Here is a 19,629-nt window from a genome sequence, read left to right as displayed (position 1 = left end):
GTGTCCAGTCTCAAACTGGCTTGTTTGGACAGGCCCCTGCTTGGAATGGGTCCATAGGGGATGGTGGGACGAAGAGCTAGACTCTGATGGACTAGGTATGCCCCCTTAGGTGGTGTGACCCAAGGTTATTACCAACCATCCAACCCACACCTGTGGATGATGTGCTGGCTACGCAGGTAGTCCAGGGCCAGGGCCATCTCACAGATGTACAGTCTCACTGTGTCCTCTGAGAACTGGACATTCTGCTGTAGGTGGTAGCGCAGGTCTCCACCCAGAAGCAGATCCACCACCATGAACATGTCCTCCTCATCTTGGAATGAATACCTGTGGGCACCAAGGGAAAACTTCTTGGCATATGAATGGCTGGGGGGGCCAGAGCAATGGCTCCCGCCACACCTGATCCTTCCTCCTTCCAATCCGATTGTATTCCTGCCTAAGGCAGTGTCTGCACCTCTGCTCAGAGCTGCACCAAAATACTAGGGAAAAGGAACAGCCAGGCCCCTAAGGGTAGTTCAGCACGGAGCAGAGACGCCCAGAAGTGACAACTGGAGAACAAAATTGGTACCCATTCCTGGAATGTTTCAGGCTTCCCTGGGTTCTTCTATGAGAATTAAAAAAACAAACAAACAAACAAAATGCTGATAACAAGAACATGAGACAGTGCCAATGAGATGCTTTGCCGGAGCTGGGCAAGAAACTGGAGTTTAAAGACTCGAAGCCATGGCGAGATGGAGATAGTGACAGTGGTGGTGGTGATTAAAGATGGCTGACAGTGGTGACTCTGGTGGCAGTGATAGAGAGAGTGGTGACAGCGGTGGTGGTGGTGGTGGTGACAGTAATAAAGATGCTGGTGGCAGTAGTGGTGACACTGAAGTTGATGATAATGAAAAAGATGGTGACAGTAGCAGAACAATTCTTTAAGGACTTCCTTCCACTCAGTAATTTCTTTCGTGAGCTCTCAGAGGTAACTCTGATTTTTAAACAGCTGACTCTTTCATGGAGGAAGTCACAGGCAATTCAGTTCCGTGTGGTGTCCCACCTGCTGTCCTCCACAAGTCACCCTCTCTCATCCTCAGTAGAAAGTAGCCTGGAGAAGGTGGCACAGGCAGGAGTCTAAGGAGTCAGGAAGAGGGTCAAGGATCAAAGAGACCTGGCATGCCATGGCAGTTCCAGTGCACACAGACCTAATGCCGGGTGACATCCCCAAGAGGGCTGGTATATGAAAAGGTAGAGCATGATACAGATTCTGAACTCCTGGCTCATGGCCCAAGTCATGCCAACATCTGCACAGTTGTGGATAGCAGCACTGGGGCCTCCTGTTTCACTAGTGAGCAGACTAACAACAAAGTGATGTGTGTTGTCTACAGCATGGTAAGGAACTCAACCCAGAATCCATGCACCGGGCCCTGAACACAGAAGCTGAATAGATGGTGGGAGGCAGGGAGGACTAGCATGGGGGAGGGGGAATCCCACTGGTATTAGAGCCAAAGAACAGCAGGGCCCCTTGTCCCACTCCAGGGCAAATCCCACTTTAGGGAGCATCCCTGTGGGTAAATCCCACTGCAAGGGGCATCCCTGGCAGGCCTTGTGCGGGCTCACCAGAGGTTCACCAGGAAGACATGCTCAATCTCCTGCAGGATCTCCAGCTCCCGGAAGACATTGCGGACCTCGTCACGCTCGATGCACTGCTGCTTGTTCATGTACTTCATGGCATACATTTTCTCAGTATCCCGCTTCTGCACGATGCACACCTGGAGGACCAGGGGCCATTGAGTAGAATGCCAGAAACCAAACTCCTCAGCTGCCTCCACACTGAAAGAGCCAGGGTTCCCAGGCGACTGTGGGACAAGGCTGTGAACAGACCCCTTCTACAGACTGGCAGAATCCAGCCTGAGCGCACCCAGACAAGAGTCCTAGTTTCGTGGTGGGCTGGCCTGTGTGGAGAGCTAAGCTCCTCACCAGCCGTGACCTGTGTAAGTGGCCATACCTTACCAAGCTTCAGCATCCCCTTCTTTCTCAGGGCTCGCATCAGCATGCAACTTTGAGGGATGCTAGGGACTCTTGTGTGGTTTGAGTGTGTAATGTGCCCATCCCGGGCTCGTGTGTTTAAGCACCTAGCCTCCAGCTGGTGGTGCTATTTTGGAAGCTTGCAGAAGCTTTAGCAGGTATAGCCTTGCTGGAGGAATTAGATCACCACAGGATCTCGGTTTCCACTGAGAAGGGACTGTCCATGACAACAGGACCTTGTGCAGTCATTAAGGCACAGCACTTTCTGAGCACTGCACAGTCATGGCCAACTACTTAGCAGAGAGGAGCAGGTGATAAGGACAAGTTGAGGAGAAAAGTAGCTGGTGTCCCTTGTGGCCAAGGAATGTCGATCAGAACCAAGGACAAAGATTCCCAAAAGGAAACAGGAAAACACAAAAAGCTGGTACTAAGACAGCACCCACTCCCACTGCAAGCCACAGTGACCCTCTTAAGTACAGGTAAGCAGGTAACCAGAGCCATTGCTGAGGGTTTCTACAGACTGTGATCTCCAGGCCTTTGTGGAACAGTAGATGCAGGTCAGAATGATTCTGGACTTCAGGGTAGGTGTCACCAGAAAGCCTGGAGCTCACCACACACCTCAGTGGCAGTAGCCTCAGACCAAAATCTCTGGATCTGCCCTGCGAGAGCCAACATTCCTTTTCCTGTGAATACACACAAGGCAAAGATCTCCAGGACTGACTTCTAACCCTACACCTAGTGGCTTCCTGGCACAGAGTGGTAAGCTTAATACTGCCACTCAGCCATTGACGAGTCACCGGAAGGACTTTCAATGACATGTAACAACTTTGGAACACCAAGCAAGGACATTGAGCTGTGCAGTATAAACAGCAGGGTGACACACACAGTCTGCAAAGAAGCTAGGTGTGAGCCGCGGAGCTGAAAGCAGCCGGGTGGTAGGAGCTGCACAGACACGTCTTGGCTGTGGTTTTAGTCAGTCTACTGTGATGCTCTGATGGTATCTGGTGCTGCTTCCATGGGCCCTGCCCTACAGCAGTGGCAGTAGGGCTGTCTGGTCTTGGATGAAGGGGCTGTGGATGAAGGGGCTGAGCAGGTTCTCCCAGTCCTGAGCCCTACATATCCTCCCACCATGCAGAGACACACCGTCTGTCTCCGCAGCTGCAGTTTCCAAGGCAACACTGCATACATAGCACCTTGCCCACAGACATTGCAAGCCCAAGGGAGCTGAGCCTGAGATATGATGCCACCAGGGTATGGAAGGGATATCTGACTGCCTCTAGGAGCCCACCTACCTCAACATAAACACAGCCAGGTCCCTGTGCAAGTCACAAAGACACTTGCAAAACTCTTCTGGAAATTTCCTCTGCTGGGGTTGCTGCCCCAGGAAGACTCTGGTTCCGGGATGGGAGCTCGCCCTGAATACACACAAGCTCCTACCTCCAAGGCTCAACACAACCCTTGTACCCCAATCTCAGCACTGCTTTTGAGGAGCAGGCCTATGAGAGCAGGTGTGGGGTACAGGGCCCATAGAGGACATTCAGAGAAGGGGGTCTTGTCTCTGAGGGTGGGTTGGGGCAAAGATCCTTCTCAAATCTTCCCTTTCATTAAAAAAATTTTAAAGCCAAGTGGGGCTGTATTCAGTTGATAGAGCAATTGTCTAACATGCATAAAGTCCTGGTCCAACCCCCAGCATTGCATAAAACTAGATGTCATGGTGCATTCCTGTAAACTTAGCAATGAGGAGATGAAGGCAGTTCAAGGTCATCCTTGGCTACATAGTGAGTTCAAGACTAGTCTAGGTTACGTAAGACTCTAAAACACAAGAAAGAAAAAAGGAAGGAAGGAAGGTGTAGTAGTTTGAATAAAAACGACCCCACAGACTCATAACGAGTGGCATTATTGGAGGTGTGGTCTTGTTGAAGGAAGTGTGTCACAGCGGGTGGCTTTGAGGTTTCAGAAGCTCAAGTCAGGCCCAGTGGCTCACTGTCTCTTCCTGCTGCTGGCAGATCCAGATGTAGACTACCGCCCCAGCTACCTTCCCAGCATTATGTCTGCCTGGGTGCCACCACACTTCCCGCCATGATGATAATGGACTGATATTTTCCTTCACAGGAGTTGCCATGCTCATGGTGTCTCTTTATAGCAATAAAGCCCCAACTAAAACAGAAGGGAAAAAGAAAAAGAAAAAAAGAGGGACACACATGCGCGCCTGCGTGTGCGTGCGCGCGCGCGCGCGCGCGCGCGCACACACACACACACACACACACACACGGAGGCAGGGGTGAGAAAGAGCTCAAAGATTGTTTCCAAAAACATCATAGGGCTCACTAGCTGGCTGCCCAGGATACATAAGAATACAAACCCAGAATCCAAAAGGTCCTTAGACAGCCAGTTTGACTGGCCTTTCTGTGTCCCTGTACGTGTTCCATGGACTGTAAAGCTAAGTCAGTCACCCAGAAATATAGGCTAACAAAAAGGAGGAGAAGGTGAAAATCATGACTCCTGGGCAGCTATGCAAATGTGTCTGAATAAACACGGTGGCACTAAAAGCCAAATCATCTGCTTGTTCATGCTCGCTCTGCAAACACTGTCTCAGGACTTCTGAGCCTGCTGAGAAGGCAGCTGGATCCTCCTCTACCCTCTTGCTAGAAGATCCAAATGTCCTGGAGGGAAGCTGTAGCAGGGCCCTGAGCAACAGGTAGAGCTGACCCAAAAGCCCCTGGCCAGGGTTCAGTAAGAAGGGAAACTCAGAATGCCTCAACAGCCATTTGGCAGCATCTGGCCACGTCTCAGAGTCCACCCACCCCCAAGCCAGCACTGGCACAAGCCCAGCCAGGCTTGTGTACAGGCCACCAAGATCCCTGCAAAAATCTGCCTGGCTCTCAGACTAGTTGGGTCTCCTGGGTAGTCTGAACTTGGATAGACATCAATCCCACTCCGTGATTCCCAGGATGAGCTTATGGGCATCAGCAACCACCAAGGAAACCCAGGAACCTCGCTCTCTTGTCTTCTGTTTCCCTACTGATGAAGGGGCATGGCCTTCAGGCACAGACACGTTTGTCACCTCAGTCTTCTGCAGTATGGGAAGAGATGCTTTGCAGGATTTTTTGTTAAGACAGCTAGGTCAGGCTAGACCTCTTACCATATAGACAGGGTTAGGGCTTTAGACATGGCCCACTGGCCTAGGCCGCCCCACCCCAGCTTTCTGGTCATGAGATGGACTGTAGATGAATGACCCGCTTGGATCAAAGAAGCAGAAGGAGTGATATGCCCCTTCTCTAAGCTCCAGATGTCCCTCCCTGCCTCAGGTGTCCTCACAGCTGCCCCCAAAGCTTCCGCACCAAGACATTTTTAGTTGTCTGTATGCACTCTGCCACCCTCTCGGGCTCTGAAGGCTTTGGGGGCTGTTCTGTGATCACAGAGGAACCTGCAAAGGTCAGCATGTGGACCCAGGAAGGCAGCTGTCTGGGTCCGAGGCTAGTTCAAAGGCGTCCCTGGAATCCTGTCCCTGAGACTCACTCTTCCCTCCCTTTCTCTCTTTTCCCAGGGTTATGGAGGAGCATAGGGAGACAGAGCAACAGCAGAATACCTGGCACAGGCTTGCAGGAAGCCCTCCTGATGGCATGTGAGGGACAGCTTGCGTGAATTGGGGCTGTGGGACAATGGATGCTGGAGAACATGACCCAGTCTCTCACCACAGGTCCTAAGTGAGTCCTCTTCCAGAAAGTGTGTGACACAGATCATTCTGCCCTACTCCGTGAGTGTGACAGGAGCAGGGGGACTACTGAGACATCAAGTGTGTGGGCAGACGACTCCTGAGGGTTTGAGAAGCCCCACCTGCTCCAAGACTGAGCCAGTGGCAGGTTGGCAGGCCCCAGAGTCAGAATGACAGGGGAAAGCACAGGCAGCCGAGTGTTGAGCTGTAGACTTCCTCCCCCCTGAGCTAGCTACAATCCTTTTTTAAATTATTATTTTGAAAGCCTATTGAAAATTTCAGAATGAAAATAAGTGTCAGACACAGCAGGCTGCCCAGCCTACCTGGTCCTGGATCCATGCCCTTCACTGACTGAAGTTTCATTCTTCTCCCACTGAGCAGAATTAGAGGCTATCGGTCAGAGCCCAGGCCAGTCAGAGCATGGGCATAGGGACTTCTTGTCTCCCTCCCCAACACACCTTCAAGCAGGAAGCAGAGAAGGCGAATCACTTCCAAGACAGAAGTGAATAGGCCGTGAAGCTACCCAAGGGGGGGCCTACCTTTTACGGGCAGAAGGGGTCTTTGCCTAGCAGGTCCAGAGCCCTAGGCTATTCTGTCCCTTTTGTGCCTCCCCTATGAAAGCTGCCTACATACCCGCTGCCTAGGGTCAGTCATATACACCCACATACACCACAGGTCCTTCCGGACCTTTCCTCATGCAGTGCAGAAAGCCCACAGCTACTGCCCGGGGAATTCTCTGTAATTTTCACAGTACTGGCCCCAACAAGGAGCCACCAGAGCTGCTACCAGCTACAGAGCCACAAAGAAACAAAGGGAGCAGCATGCAGCCCTGGATTTCCTGAGCCTTTGGGCTCTCGATTCCTACGTCTAAGGGCGGCCCAGATATGGTGAGGGCCTCTGGAAACATAGCCAAGCTGAGGGTCTGAAGGTCATGGATGGAGGTGAACCCTAAACCAATGGCATATATCCTCACAGAAGAAAAAGGAAAGGTATAGGAAGACATGCAGGACAAGGCCACATGGAGATGGGACAGATGTGAGCATATGGGTCCTGATGATGGGGGCAGACAGCCACAAGTCAAGTATTCCTGAAGACCGTGGAGACTTCAACAGCGTCCAGGAGCCAGGAGAGACTGAGGGTCTTTCTCTCTTGCCTATAGGAAAAGTCAGTCAGACCTCAGTCTCCAGAGAGAGCATGGGCTGTGGCTGGGTTTTTTTTTGTTGTTGTTGTTGTTTTTTTTGGGGGGGGTTGGTTTTTCGAGACAGGGTTTCTCTGTGGCTTTGGAGGCTGTCCTGGAACTAGCTCTTATAGACCAGGCTGGTCTCGAACTCACAGAGATCCGCCTGCCTCTGCCTCCCGAGTGCTGGGATTAAAGGCGTGCGCCGCCACCGCCTGTAGCTGGCATGTGGTGGGACTTTGCTTCAGTCCCAAGAAGTCAAACTGCTTGCTCATTCTAAGCATGCCTACCATGGATACACCCGAGGAGCCAAGACCTTGGCCTAAACTTGTATGCACCCTCACCTGGTGGCACCTTCTCTCTCTTTTCTATCTGCTGATCTGGCTGGCCCTTAGTCCCTCCTCTCCTTACGGATCCAAACCTTCACTGTCTTTCCACACAGGCTGGACTGCCCATGTCACTGCTGAGTGGGGCTGGCCACAGAGCTATGGGCTGTGGGCACACTTATAGCTGCTAGGGAAGGTGTTGAGTTTTGCCCTTAAAATGGGCTTCATTAATTGCATCTAAGCATCTTTTGGTGGAGGTAGCTGAGGAGGTTTTTAAACCCAGCCAGAAAAGCCTGACTCTGCTGGCCTCAAATGCCATCCCCTACAAAGAGGCTCCAAGGAGGAGTTTTATGCTGCCCTGATTTGGAAGCATTGCAGGTATGGCGGATCCAGCCAAGCAACGTTTCAAAAGGTGAAAGGAGACCCAGGGCCTCTTCCAGCTCAGCTTTTGCAGCAGCCCCACTGAACTACTTCCTCAAAGGAAATTGGTCTGGGCCTTCTGGGCCACTTCCTCAGTAATCCACTTACACCAGACAAAGAGGAAGTGAGATCAGATCTCAGAGGAGTGAGCCCCGCTGCTCCTGGGCGGCAGGGCGCCCTGCAAAATGCCACTGTTCAGCCTGGAATAAGCTGGTGACTAATGGCAGTGTAAGTGCCATTCCAATTGAACACTGTTTACGTATCTTGCAGATTTAAGTGATTCACCCCAAGCTCTTTTTCTTACCGAGTCACTTTTGTTCCCCAGAAAGCAAAGGGCTGACAACAGGTACTTAAAGCCTTGGAACACTATAATGAACTCACCTCCTGGGAATAGTAAAGCCCAGGGAAGGCAGACTGGATCACGGGAGACCAGGCCGGGATCCTGCCTTCCCCAGGATTCTGTTGGTTGGCAATGCCAGCAGCAGAAAAATCACAGGATGGGTCCTGGAGAAGGTGTATGTGGTTGCCAGACCTTGGCAGAGGTGCCTGGGTAAGGCACAAGGAGAGCAGCGTCCCCCAAACAGAGCCAAGCAACTCGCGCAGAAGCACAGCAGGGCAAGGGCTAGACAAAACGGAGAATGGTGCTTAGACGACTCACAGGAGTCCCTGACAGAGCAAGAGGCCACACTACTCTCCTGCTTCTCCCAAGAGGCTGCGATCTTGATCTCTTCGAGGTCAGTGCTCCCCAAATCCCATCCTGGTCCCCTTCCTGGATCAGCTCCTGCTGTGCCCTAGTGCCCAGCACCTGTCCTCAGTCTAGATCAACTCCCTTGCCTGTGTCTATGTCAGGCTCTCTCTTACTGTCCCCTAACCGCCATCCCTCAGAGACGTCAGGGGAAGGCTTGTCCTTGCGAAGGTACCATCTGGAGGGGGTATCTAGTTCCATACAGTAAGGAGATGGACACAGACGAGGAAGAGAGGAGCAGGGGGCAAAGACTTGGTTTTCTCAACTCTTACACACTGTTCCCTGGGCAGCAGCTGGTGGAGCTAAAGAAGCTTTGGATACCATTATGTATTAGTCACTTATTGTCATTGTAGCAAGATACCTGACAGAAGCATCTCAAGGCTAGGAAGACTTACTTTGGCTCGCAGCTTAATAAGGTACAGTTCACCATGGTGAGGAAGGCATGATGGAGTCCATTGTAGCAGAGCCCGAGGCTGGGACTCTCACGTCCCATAGGATAAAGAAGCAGAGATGCCTGCTGGTGCTTGGATATATTTCCTTTCCGTCCCCTTTGATTTGGTCTGGGTCTCCAGCTCATGGGATGGTGCTGTGCTCATTGAGGGTGGGTTTTCCTCATGAGTAAAAACTCTAGGGACACTCTCACACAACCAAGCGGTTGCCTCAGAAGTGTGGCATCAACACATGAAGACAGCAGGCCAGTGGAACAGAGTGGAAAATTAAGAAACAGACCAAGGTGCATAACTTGTGCCATTACTGGTGGCCTCTCAAACATAGTAAAAAATTTGACTTTTTAATAAGTGATGTTGGAATCAACCAAGTCATAGGAAAATTGGATCCATGCCTGACACTATAAGCCAGAATAACAACTCCGGGTTATGAGCTTCAATCTGACACATAAAACCTAGAAGCAATAGAAGAAAACATGAAGATGTTTCCAAACAGAAGTAGGGACAAATTTCTGTGGCTCTGAATCCGAAAGCAATTTGGAAAAGGATTGATAAAAATGGTTGCATAAAAGAAAAATACTGTGCATGGGAAAGGGTTATAAATGAACTTGAAAAACAAGAAAACAGAAAATATTTGCAACCTAGGTCAGAAATCAAGGTTGTCATTTCTAATAACTATATACCAAGCTCCAGAAACAAACAGAAATACCAACTAAAGAGGAAAGTGGAAAAAATAGGCAAATTAGCCTACCATAAGGGAAATGCAAGGCAAAGCTAAGTGAGTTTCTGTGCCTTGCCTGTCAGACTGGCAAAAGTCCAAGCAGCTGGCAACGTGCCCTATGGCAGGCACCCTGCGGACCACAATGGTGCCACCCCTATGCAGAGAGACTTGGCAATTTCTAGCACAATTCGTGTGCACCACCCTCAGCCCACATACTCCACTTCTAGGAACTAGCCCAAAGACATACTGCAGAAGCACACAGGCATGGCTAATGCATGAGACATAAGGACAGTGGGGCTTGTTGGCACACCTTCAGACTTAACAACAAATCATGACATAAATGGCTGGCAGAACGACGGCCTCCAGAGGCACACAAGACCTAAACCTGGAACCTGTAGATGTGGAACTATGCATGGGAAAGGGATTTTGTAGCTACAATGCTGATCTTGGGAGAAGGACAGCATCCTGGACCAAAGACATCTGATGCTGCCACATGGTCCTTTCCAGGCAGTGCTGGAGGAAGGTGAACTCAAGTCAGAAAAGAGACATTAGACAGAAACAAGAGGCCCCAGTGGCAGCAAGACCACCAGCCAAAGAGTGAGGAACTCCTCTAGATGGATGTGGGAGGCGGATTTGAAATGGATTCTACCCTGGAGTGTCCAGAAGGAATGCAATCCATCCTATACAAGGCTGTAATAGATAAGTGGTCAGCACTCGTGGACAATGGCTGCCAAAATCAGAAGCACACAGGTCTCAGGCAGGAGCAAGGCTCTCTTGTGGTGATATATTATTTATTAAAGCTTGCCTGAGGATTCAGAAAGCAAAGTCAGCCACAAGCCATAGAAGCCAGGCACACACCTTTGATCCCAACAGCCAGAAACTAGGAGGTAGTGGTACACCCCCTTAATCCTAGGACTCAGAATTAAGAGGTAGACGGATCTCTTTGAGTCTAAGGCCATCCAGATCTACACAAGATTGAATCAGTCTAAAAGAGAATTATACCTCACACCTTTAATCCCAGGACTCATGAGAGGTATATAAGACAGGAGCAAGGTCTCAGTATAGAGGCATTCATTTTCTAACCACATTGAGAATAGGAATGCCCCAGCCCTGCTAGAGGTAAGAGTTCTCTGGTAGCTTGGCTGCTTTGCTTCCCTGATCTGCAGGCTGAACCCTAATATCTGTCTTTTATTTATCATGTTATACTCTCTGATGATGGAGTCACAGATGATCCAATAAAGTCATTTGGAAATGAAGAGGGGCTCACAGGCAGGGACTCTCAGGACAGAGCAATCTGGGCCTTAACCAGATTACGCAGCAGGGGAACAAGGAACACATATGAACCAAGGAGACCACCCACTTGTGTACAGACACACTGTCAATCTGATTCAGAGAAGTAGTAATATAACAGTCATGAGGTCGTCAGGAGAACACTGACCCTGACCGGCGCTCATAGGACCACACTGTTGGCTATTACAGGCATGAAAAAGTTCTATAGCTATGTTATCCTTGTGTTTTGGAGATACCAACAGAAGCACAGAGGGAAGAGGTGGGTTGCTCTCTGTAATTCAGTTTAATGCATAAGAGAGTCGAGGGAAAGGAACGGCTTCCACAGGGGTAGCCAGGTCTACTTTTGAGCTGTGAACCTCAGTGGTTCAGGATAGACCCAACGCTGCTGTTCACAGTGGCCAGTGGAGAGGTACAGTCAGCATTAGCACTGGACGCACTCTGTGCAGAGGCCTAGAACCTCAGTCCCAGGATGAGATGAGGACAGCCTGTCGTGACCCCAGAAACTTGTGAATTATCACAAAGCATGAGGCTCCCACAAGGGGGCGACACACAGAGCAGAGATGGGCCTTTGGAGTGCCCAGGTAGAGAAGGAAACGAGGTATATGATGAACCTCAAAGCACGGCCCCGTGAGCTTCACCAGCAAGAGGAGCTCCCCCAGGCCCAACAAGCAGGGGGCAACCACCCTGCTCCCAGCAGTCAGCAGGGCTACCCTATGATGAACACCCCTGTTCGGTCCTCTCAAACCAAACTACCCAAGGACCAGGCATAGCAGGAGGATGACAAAGGCCTTCGCATGCCTAAGCGGGGAAGAAAGCAAGAGCTCTCCTCCTGAGCCCATCTCGAGGGAAACAGCTATTTTTAAGGCACCAGCACTGTCTGGGTGACCCTGAGAGGCAAGCCTGGCACATTCACATTGTGTTTTGGCCCACTTAGGAGCATGTGATAAATGTTCTGCTGCATGCTGGCTCTGTGGGGCGGTGGCCAGGAGCTTGCTTTGTCCTGTGGTGGCAGCAGAGGGAGCCCAGAATGGAGCTGTTAGAAGAAGAACTTGCAACAGGCTGCTGCTGCCCCAGGCCACAGTATTCCCAGCCTTCACAGCCCCCATGGCACTCTAGGTGTCCATAATACCCACAGTTCCTGTGACACTCCTGGGCCGCCACAGCCCTGGTGGTACTCTCAAGAGAGCGACTCTTCTGATCTAATAAGGGAGGAAGCCCCTCCCCTTGGTCAACCTCTTGTGGCTGGGGTTGACCTCACCTCCTGACCTTTGAGGTGCCCCCCCCCCCAGCTATGCTCAGAACGCCTGTGGTTTCTTTCACCTCCAGTTCTGGAAGGGATGGAATCCTGTTTGATCCTCAGCATTTTCCCCTCTTCAAAGCCACTGCAGCCAGCAGTCCTGGCTTTCATGGAGAAAGGCCACTGGGAGTGTGGGAGGGCACAGGGAGCCCCCTAGAGTGAGGACAGGGCCCAGATGGCATCTAGAGAGGTCTGTGCTTGGAGGCCCACAGAAGAGAAGTTCAGGGACATCAGGCAAACTGAGTGCCTCAAGGCCACTTCTCCAGGGAGGGTCAGAGGCACAAAAGTTCACATTTCACTCAAAATTTAAACCCCAGAACCAGCCTGGGCCTGCGTGGCAGAGCTCTGAGATGGGAAGGTGGGGGCGAGGACCCTGTAGCTGGGCCAGCCTTCATGAGAGTCACTCCGACCTGGCAACTGTCCACCCTGAATGTCTCTACGGCCCTCCCATGTCCATCTGCTGCTGTGGTCCCCGAAGAGGTCATCAGTTCCTACCAGAAGGAGTCCTTTCCTCCTCCATTAGCGTGAGGGTGTTTTCTGCCCTCTTTTTCACAACCAACAAAATCAACAAAAGTTCAAGCCAGAGTCAGTTTCAAGTCATCCTAGGTCCCAACCAAGACAGTCGATGGATGCCACTGGTTTGAGGTCTCTAGGGCACACTCCCTGATAAATGAGATAGCCCACTAAGTGTGCTTGGCCCTAGGAAGGTCTCGTGGACCTCTGCCAATGGGGCAGACTCCTCAGGATGTCTGTGATAGGGGACCAGGCTGGTGCTTTACCCAGAGCCCGTGTGCCGCAGGAGCAGAGGGCCACAAGCTGGGGGAAACTAGGCTCAGTGTGCAAGGAACCCAGCAGCTGTGCTCAGGGTCAGCAGCACCAGGCATCAGGCAGAGACTTCTGTGGTCATTACTGATATCGGTAACTCTAATGGCCAACTCGAGCTTACATTAGTGATGCCAGCCATTGATTCTCCCTCCATTGTGACAGCCAATCCCATGATAGACCCACGAAGCAATGGCCCTGACATCCACAGCACAAAGATTTGAGATGCTAAACCTTAGAGTTGAAGATTCAAGGCCTGAATGTCTTGGGAAAAAAGAGTGGAGCTAATTAATGTGGAAGGCAGGAAAGTCACTTGACACTGGCATAAGCATCAAAGGTAAGTTGCTGCTAGCACACTGCCCTCCATCCTGCTGGTATCAGAGTCCACGGGCTGTGAACATGGAGGATAGATGGTACCACCTGCCCAACTAAGCTGGAACAGGCTGCCTCCCAATGACCTTCTCATTATGGTGTCTTGGGTGGTCCATAGGGGCAGAACTGGCCCCAGCAGCCCCACAGGTGATCCAGGACACAAGAGTCAGCATTAACAACTGGGTCACACCCCAGAAGTCAGGCATCTCTGAGCTCTCTGTGGCCATGACTGGCCTCCCACTGCTGTGTGGAACAGCATCTTAGAACCAGATTCTCCCCAGACAGACTCAGTGAACCAGAGGCCCACTGATGCCCCACAATATTCCTGGCAGGATGCAGCCACTGAGAGGTTGCCATGGCAACCACAGTGCTATCTTGTCTCTGAAATGCTGGGTAAAGGCAAGGTGTCATCAGTGGGGGCTACATTAACAGATCTGTCAGGGAAGGGCAAGGGGGCCCTGGACCAGCCTCACACCAGTCAAAGCCCCCAAATTGCATGACCACATTTGAGGATGATTTTCCTCTGGCTCAAGCCTCTCCTTGATCATCTGAGGATTTGGGGACTCTGTGGGGCAGAACTCCTGGAGCGGTTGGGTACTATGTCAATGGGATTTGCACCCCACTCTCTGAGTTCTTTCCCCATAAGCTTAAGAACACAGATGTTGTCAGTATAGTTGGACTTTCTACTGGCGTGCACTCCCTCCCTTCCTATATAATAGCTCCATGCCAGGCCCAGCTCCTTGGAAATGAGACCTCATGCCCACACTGTAATAGGGGAAATGGGGCAGGTTTCCTTCCCTGGAATCACTGTCCAGGCACCCTGCAGCCTTTGTGTGAGTTGTGACCGGCCTTAGTCTGGGCACAGAAAGAAGAAGAAAGAGGTTCTAAGGAACACAGAGTAGCGAGGGTAACTGGGAGGTTAGAGAGAAAGGTGAATGGAGAGATCCATCCAATTTGAAACTGGGCCCATAAGGCCCTAGACAGGAGGAACATTCCTGCCAAAATAGCAAACAATGTCTGCTGTGCCAAAGCCAATCAAGGTATGAAAACCCCACCTAGACTAGGGCTCCTGCATGCCCTAGGACATCCAGAACCTGGAGTCAGGCATCTCCTCGGTATCTTCTGAGGGCTCCGTTGATCTTCCACTTGCTGATGTCACTTCTTGGGATCTTCAGGAGCACCGCCTCACCCTATACGCAGCACTAACTGACGTTAACCTTCAGCCTTGGGACTGTTTGGCACATCACAGGAAACAAGCCTCTAAAACTCCCACACCCACTGGAAGCTGGAACCAGGTTATATCTTCCCAGCAAGAAATGCCCACAGGCTGCAAGATCACAACTATGACTGCCTGGACCCCAAATTGGGGTACAAGTCCGTATCCAACCCTGTCCAGCCTCTGCTCAGCCACAATGGCGCTCAAGGAAGCAGCCTTTCCCTTCACTGCTGGGAGCCGGTACGGTGGGGGCTGATGGGCAGGACCAACACCGGGATGCACAGATCAAACAAGTCTCCAAGGGGAAAAATGAATTCCTTACTACAAGAACCAGACACCGCACAGAACAGCATAGCACACGACTCTAGGAACATGTGTCAGACAACAAAATATGGGACACGCGAAGGAAGGGTTCCAGTGCCATCCCCAAGCCTACCACGTTGTGGTACTGAATATTATGAGGTAAAGCACAGGAAGCCATCAAACGCAGGAAAGGGTTTCTAAGAGTGCCCCAGATCTGCTGAAGACACATCCTCTCTTCTCACTATCAGTCATCCTTCTCCAGGAGGGCATGGTCCTCACAGAGGGCATGGAGGCAGCGCTAGTCCCAGATAGGCCTAATGACAAGCCAGTGTAGCTCACCTGGGCCAACAAGGGCCTCTGGGTGCTCCCAGGGATGTCGTGTACTCTGCCCGAGTGTCCCTACTCCCTTCTAGGTCTGGTTCTCAGATATCACCACATTTCGGGTTACTCACTTTTGTTTGCCATGACATCATTATACATAAGAAATCAAAAGCTAATAAATACAGCTCCTTCTTCCTCTGTGGCCAGTTTACACACACTTACACACAGAGAGAGGGGGAGAGAGGGAGAGAGAGACAGAGACAGAGACAGAGAGACAGAGAGAGACAGAGACAGAGAGAGATAAACAGAGAGAGAGAGAGACAGAGAGACAGAGACAGAGACAGAGAGAGACAGACAGGCAGAGAGAGACAGAGAGAGAGACAGAGACAGACAGAGAGACAGAGACAGAGACAGAGAGACAGAGGCAGAGAGACAGAGAGAGAGAGGAGGGGGAGAGAGAGACAGAGACAGAGAGAGACAGAGACAGAGAGAGAGAAACAGAGAGACAGAGACAGAGAGACAGAGAGACAGAGAGACAGAGACAGAGACAGAGAGAGAGAGAGAGGAGGGGGAGAGAGAGACAGAGACAGAGAGAGACAGAGACAGAGAGACAGAGACAGAGACAGAGAGACAGAGACAGAGAGACAGAGAGACAGAGAGAGAGAGAGGAGGGGGAGAGAGAGAGAGACAGAGACAGAGAGAGACAGACAGGCAGAGAGAGACAGAGACAGAGAGACAGAGAGACAGAGACAGAGAGAGGAGGGGGAGAGAGAGAGACAGAGACAGAGAGAGACAGACAGGCAGAGAGAGAGACAGAGACAGAGAGAGACAGAGACAGAGAGACAGAGACAGAGACAGAGAGACAGAGACAGAGACAGAGAGACAGAGAGAGAGAGGAGGGGGAGAGAGAGAGCCTCCAGAATGCCCCAGTGATAATGGTAGCTGCGGCTAGAATCCAATTTCCTGGAATTAAAACAAAAACAGTTTGGGGAGAGTGAGCTTCTCAGATATAGCCTCTTCCGGTCTGAGAGGATGCCAAGGTTTTTGTCCAAATGAGGGACAAGCGAGAGGGCGATGAGGGGAAGGGTAGACACTGAGGTTGAAGGGCTGGACAGCACCCATACAAGAGGACAGTAGATTTATTTTCTCAGAGTCCTGATCATTCCCACCAGGGTGGTGTGTCCTGGAATTAGTTATGGCCACATCACTCCCTAGACAGTCAGTTGAGGAGAAGATGGGGTCAGGGAGGGACTCTAAGTGCTGTGCTGCCTCCTGCAGAGGCCCTAGAGCCCTGGGGTGGTGCACTCAGACCACACACTCATGAGGAGGAGTCTGAATGATCCACGGCTCTGAAAGAGGCCTGCTAGGGACATAGAGTATGTCATCTGAAGCCTCACTCCCTCCTGGCATCCTCTGAATGTAGCCAGGCTGTCATGATGACTCAGAGGACTGAAAAAAGGCGGGCGGGGGGGGGGGGGCTTTATTCCATCTCCACACCTATGAGGATTTCATTTCCATGTCTGAAGAATGAAGACTGGCCCATCTCCAAGCTCCTCTCTTATTGGAGAATAAAACTCCCTTCTCCAAGACATGACTGTTCTAGATAACTGGTGGGTTTGGTGATGTCTGCTGCTCTTCAAGGCCAGCCTATCATTTCCAGAATGGATGGATGCCTGGCAGAAGAGAAGTCTATCCAGCAACAGCACCCTTCCTACCGGGATGCCTAGGATTCCGATAGGGTGTTTCTTGGGGTTTTGGTTAAACGAGAAAGTGGAGTGGGAAGCTCTGGCACCTGCATTAGGGGGATACTAGAGCCATTTGCCACATGCAGGGTACCCGGGGTACCCAGTTCATTCTTGATGAAGGAGGACGTTGCAAAGCCAATAGGTGGTCAGGGCCAAGTTGATAACAGGCATTTCAACCAGTGGGTCCTTCCAGTTTTCACCTTCACTGCCATACCAGTTATTCAATGTTTGGCTTTCTCTTTCCGTATTTCTGACTTAAGCTATATTTCCAAAGCAACTACCTGTGTGTCCCAGTTCATTCTGCTGTATGGAAACAACCTAGCAAACTCTGTTCCCAGGAACAACTTTAAAAGGCTTCCTGTACAACAAACCCATCACAATAGAATCAGCCTTCAACACCCAAGCAGGAGGCCACGGGAGCCCAGAGCTTTCACAGCAGATGCTTGAGTCCCAGACACCTAGACATTGCCCTCACAGGCTCCTACTGAGACACAAGAAATTTCATCAGCAGATCTGTCTGTCACCATTGGGGAAACACAAGGAGACAGCCTCTTCGCTTCCACTGGGAAGGCTGTGACCAAAAACCCAGACCCTGACAAACATGGCCAGGAATGTGGAGTGATGTGCCCTGTGGTGGGAAGGTGACATGGTTTAGACTTTGCTGAAATAGCAAGGCAGTTCCTCTAAGGTCACAGGTAAGATTGCCCTGAGATATGGCAATCCCACCACTGAGCAACAGAATTTAAAGCAGGAACATCCAGAGACTGTTGTACACTCACATTCACGGCAACAGCAGCATCCACAATGGTTCAGCTGTGGGAGCAACATCAGAGTCCAGCAACAGGAAAATGCTGTACACAGGGTCAGTAGGGTTACTCTACCGTCAGAGATCGGATTCTGACACAGCTACAACAGACACACTTTGAGGGCTTTTTGCTACATGGACCCGACCACAAACAAAAGATACATTTCACATAATTTCACTCGCTATAGAGTACTGAATGCTGGTGTCCCCATAGATTTGTACATTGAAATCTTACTCAACCAAGTAACAGGGCAGACCGTGAGGATAGGGAGGACTCATGAATAGGACACGCCCTGATTATGGACCCCAGGGAACTCTGACCTCTTTCCCCCATTCAAGGACACAGGCAGGAAGTTAGTCCCCATCAGACACCACATATGCCTTCATTTTGGACTACTGGCATCCATAACTATGAGAGATATTTATTGCTCAAGCATCCAGTATGTGGTGCTTCCGTCACAGAAGCTAGAAATAACCAAGGCAAGGTGTCCTGGTACTTAAAACCAGAGACAGAAGCAGGACTCTGCTGCCAGGGCCTGGAAAGGGGGCAAAGGAGAGTTATCACCTAATGGAGACAGCTTCACTTTTGCCAGATGAAAGTAACTGAAATCAGTCAGCCACACAACAACATGACCATGAGGATATGGACTGTACGCCTGAAACAGTGTGGATGACAAACATTATGTTAAATGTAGTTTACCTGTTGTTGTTGTTGTTTAAGAAATTGGGGGAAAAGTCAAGAATCAGCCATAACGAATTTGTATGGCCTATCTCCAAAGTCACAATCCCAACAGGTGAAATAGCCATTGGTTAAAGGGACATTTCATTGGAAACACTGGTCTCACATGCACACAAGCCGGCACTCTGCAGGGCTTCGGTGGGCTTCTTCTCACCTATAGAAGAGTCTTCTGTAGGGACACACCCTCTGAACCACAGCATACAAGAGGCTATTTTCTTAGGTCTGTCAGACAACCCAGCTTCTTCCTTTCCAGGCCCCCGCTCCTTCCTGCCTGGATCTACTACTGTGGCCACTGACAGTAGCTGGAAGAACAGAACTCAACCCATGACAGGCCTTATTCTCTTAGCCTAAGACTCCTGGTGGCCCAACTGCACTGCCCACCAGCTCAGAATATATGCCTGACTCCCCCACCCCACAGCAGCCTGTTTCCAGGCAGCAGCTTTTAAAACCAAGACTTGGTCTGAGGACCCACAATCCTGGGGTTCTGCAAAGTTGTCATACAATAGTATACACCAGATACCCTCATGAAGATCAGGAATGCCCCCCCAAGGAGTGTGTAGATGTAGAAAAGATTGGGTAAGGGGGTACCCTGAAGCCCTCCAGGGGATGGAAACGGGAAGATTCCCAGAAAACAGTACCTACCCCTGCTCCCCGTGACTCCAACTAGCCCACTAATGGTGGTCTTCATCCTGGGATGTTACAACCCAGCCCACTTAGGACCTAAGTTCTGAATGCCTCCTTATCCCAGAACATTCATCAGCTGAATCCAGTACCAGCTGCTGCCCTCTGCTATCCCACAATCCCCTGCATCCCCCTCCCACACCGCCGGTCTCTCCTGCCTGCAGCCTCTATAGCTCTGGCAACATCAGCACAGAGGAGTTTCAGCTGGTCTCTATTAGGCCAACCATCTTCACAATCCCAAGCAGTAGGCCTGGAGGAACCTCTGGGACTGGGGTGGAGGTAGGGGCTGGGGGTGGGAGATGGGGGGTGGGGGGAGTTTAGAGATGCCTCCCTGTGGTGTGTTTTCAACACTGTGCAAAGTGCTCATCTGCTTTGACTTACATTCACCACAGGCTCCAGAACAGCCTCCTTTGTGATACAATGAAGTAGAGGCAATTAATCGCCCTCAATCACCCTGTGCTTTGTACTCTGGTGGCTGTAC

At 50.9% G+C, this 19,629-nt stretch overlaps 1 protein-coding gene across 1 annotated transcript in view; it reads right to left on the bottom strand.

The window, feature by feature from the left end:
• The window catches only part of Stk32c (serine/threonine kinase 32C), a 77,017-nt gene that overhangs the window by 13,320 nt on the left and 44,068 nt on the right, over positions 1-19,629 (bottom strand). The window contains exons 3-4 of the mRNA XM_005064260.4: positions 1,600-1,751; positions 151-324 (exon numbers count right to left, since the gene is read on the bottom strand). Coding sequence (XP_005064317.1) covers positions 151-324; positions 1,600-1,751 — 326 coding nt within the window. The remainder of the gene's footprint in view (positions 1-150; positions 325-1,599; positions 1,752-19,629) is intronic.

This window comes from Mesocricetus auratus, unplaced genomic scaffold, assembly GCF_017639785.1.
Source record: "Mesocricetus auratus isolate SY011 unplaced genomic scaffold, BCM_Maur_2.0 Super-Scaffold_4256, whole genome shotgun sequence".
Classification (NCBI taxonomy): Eukaryota; Metazoa; Chordata; class Mammalia; order Rodentia; family Cricetidae; genus Mesocricetus; species Mesocricetus auratus.
The sequence above is the reverse complement of the archived record's forward strand: the minus strand, read 5'-3'. Positions and strand labels throughout refer to the sequence as shown.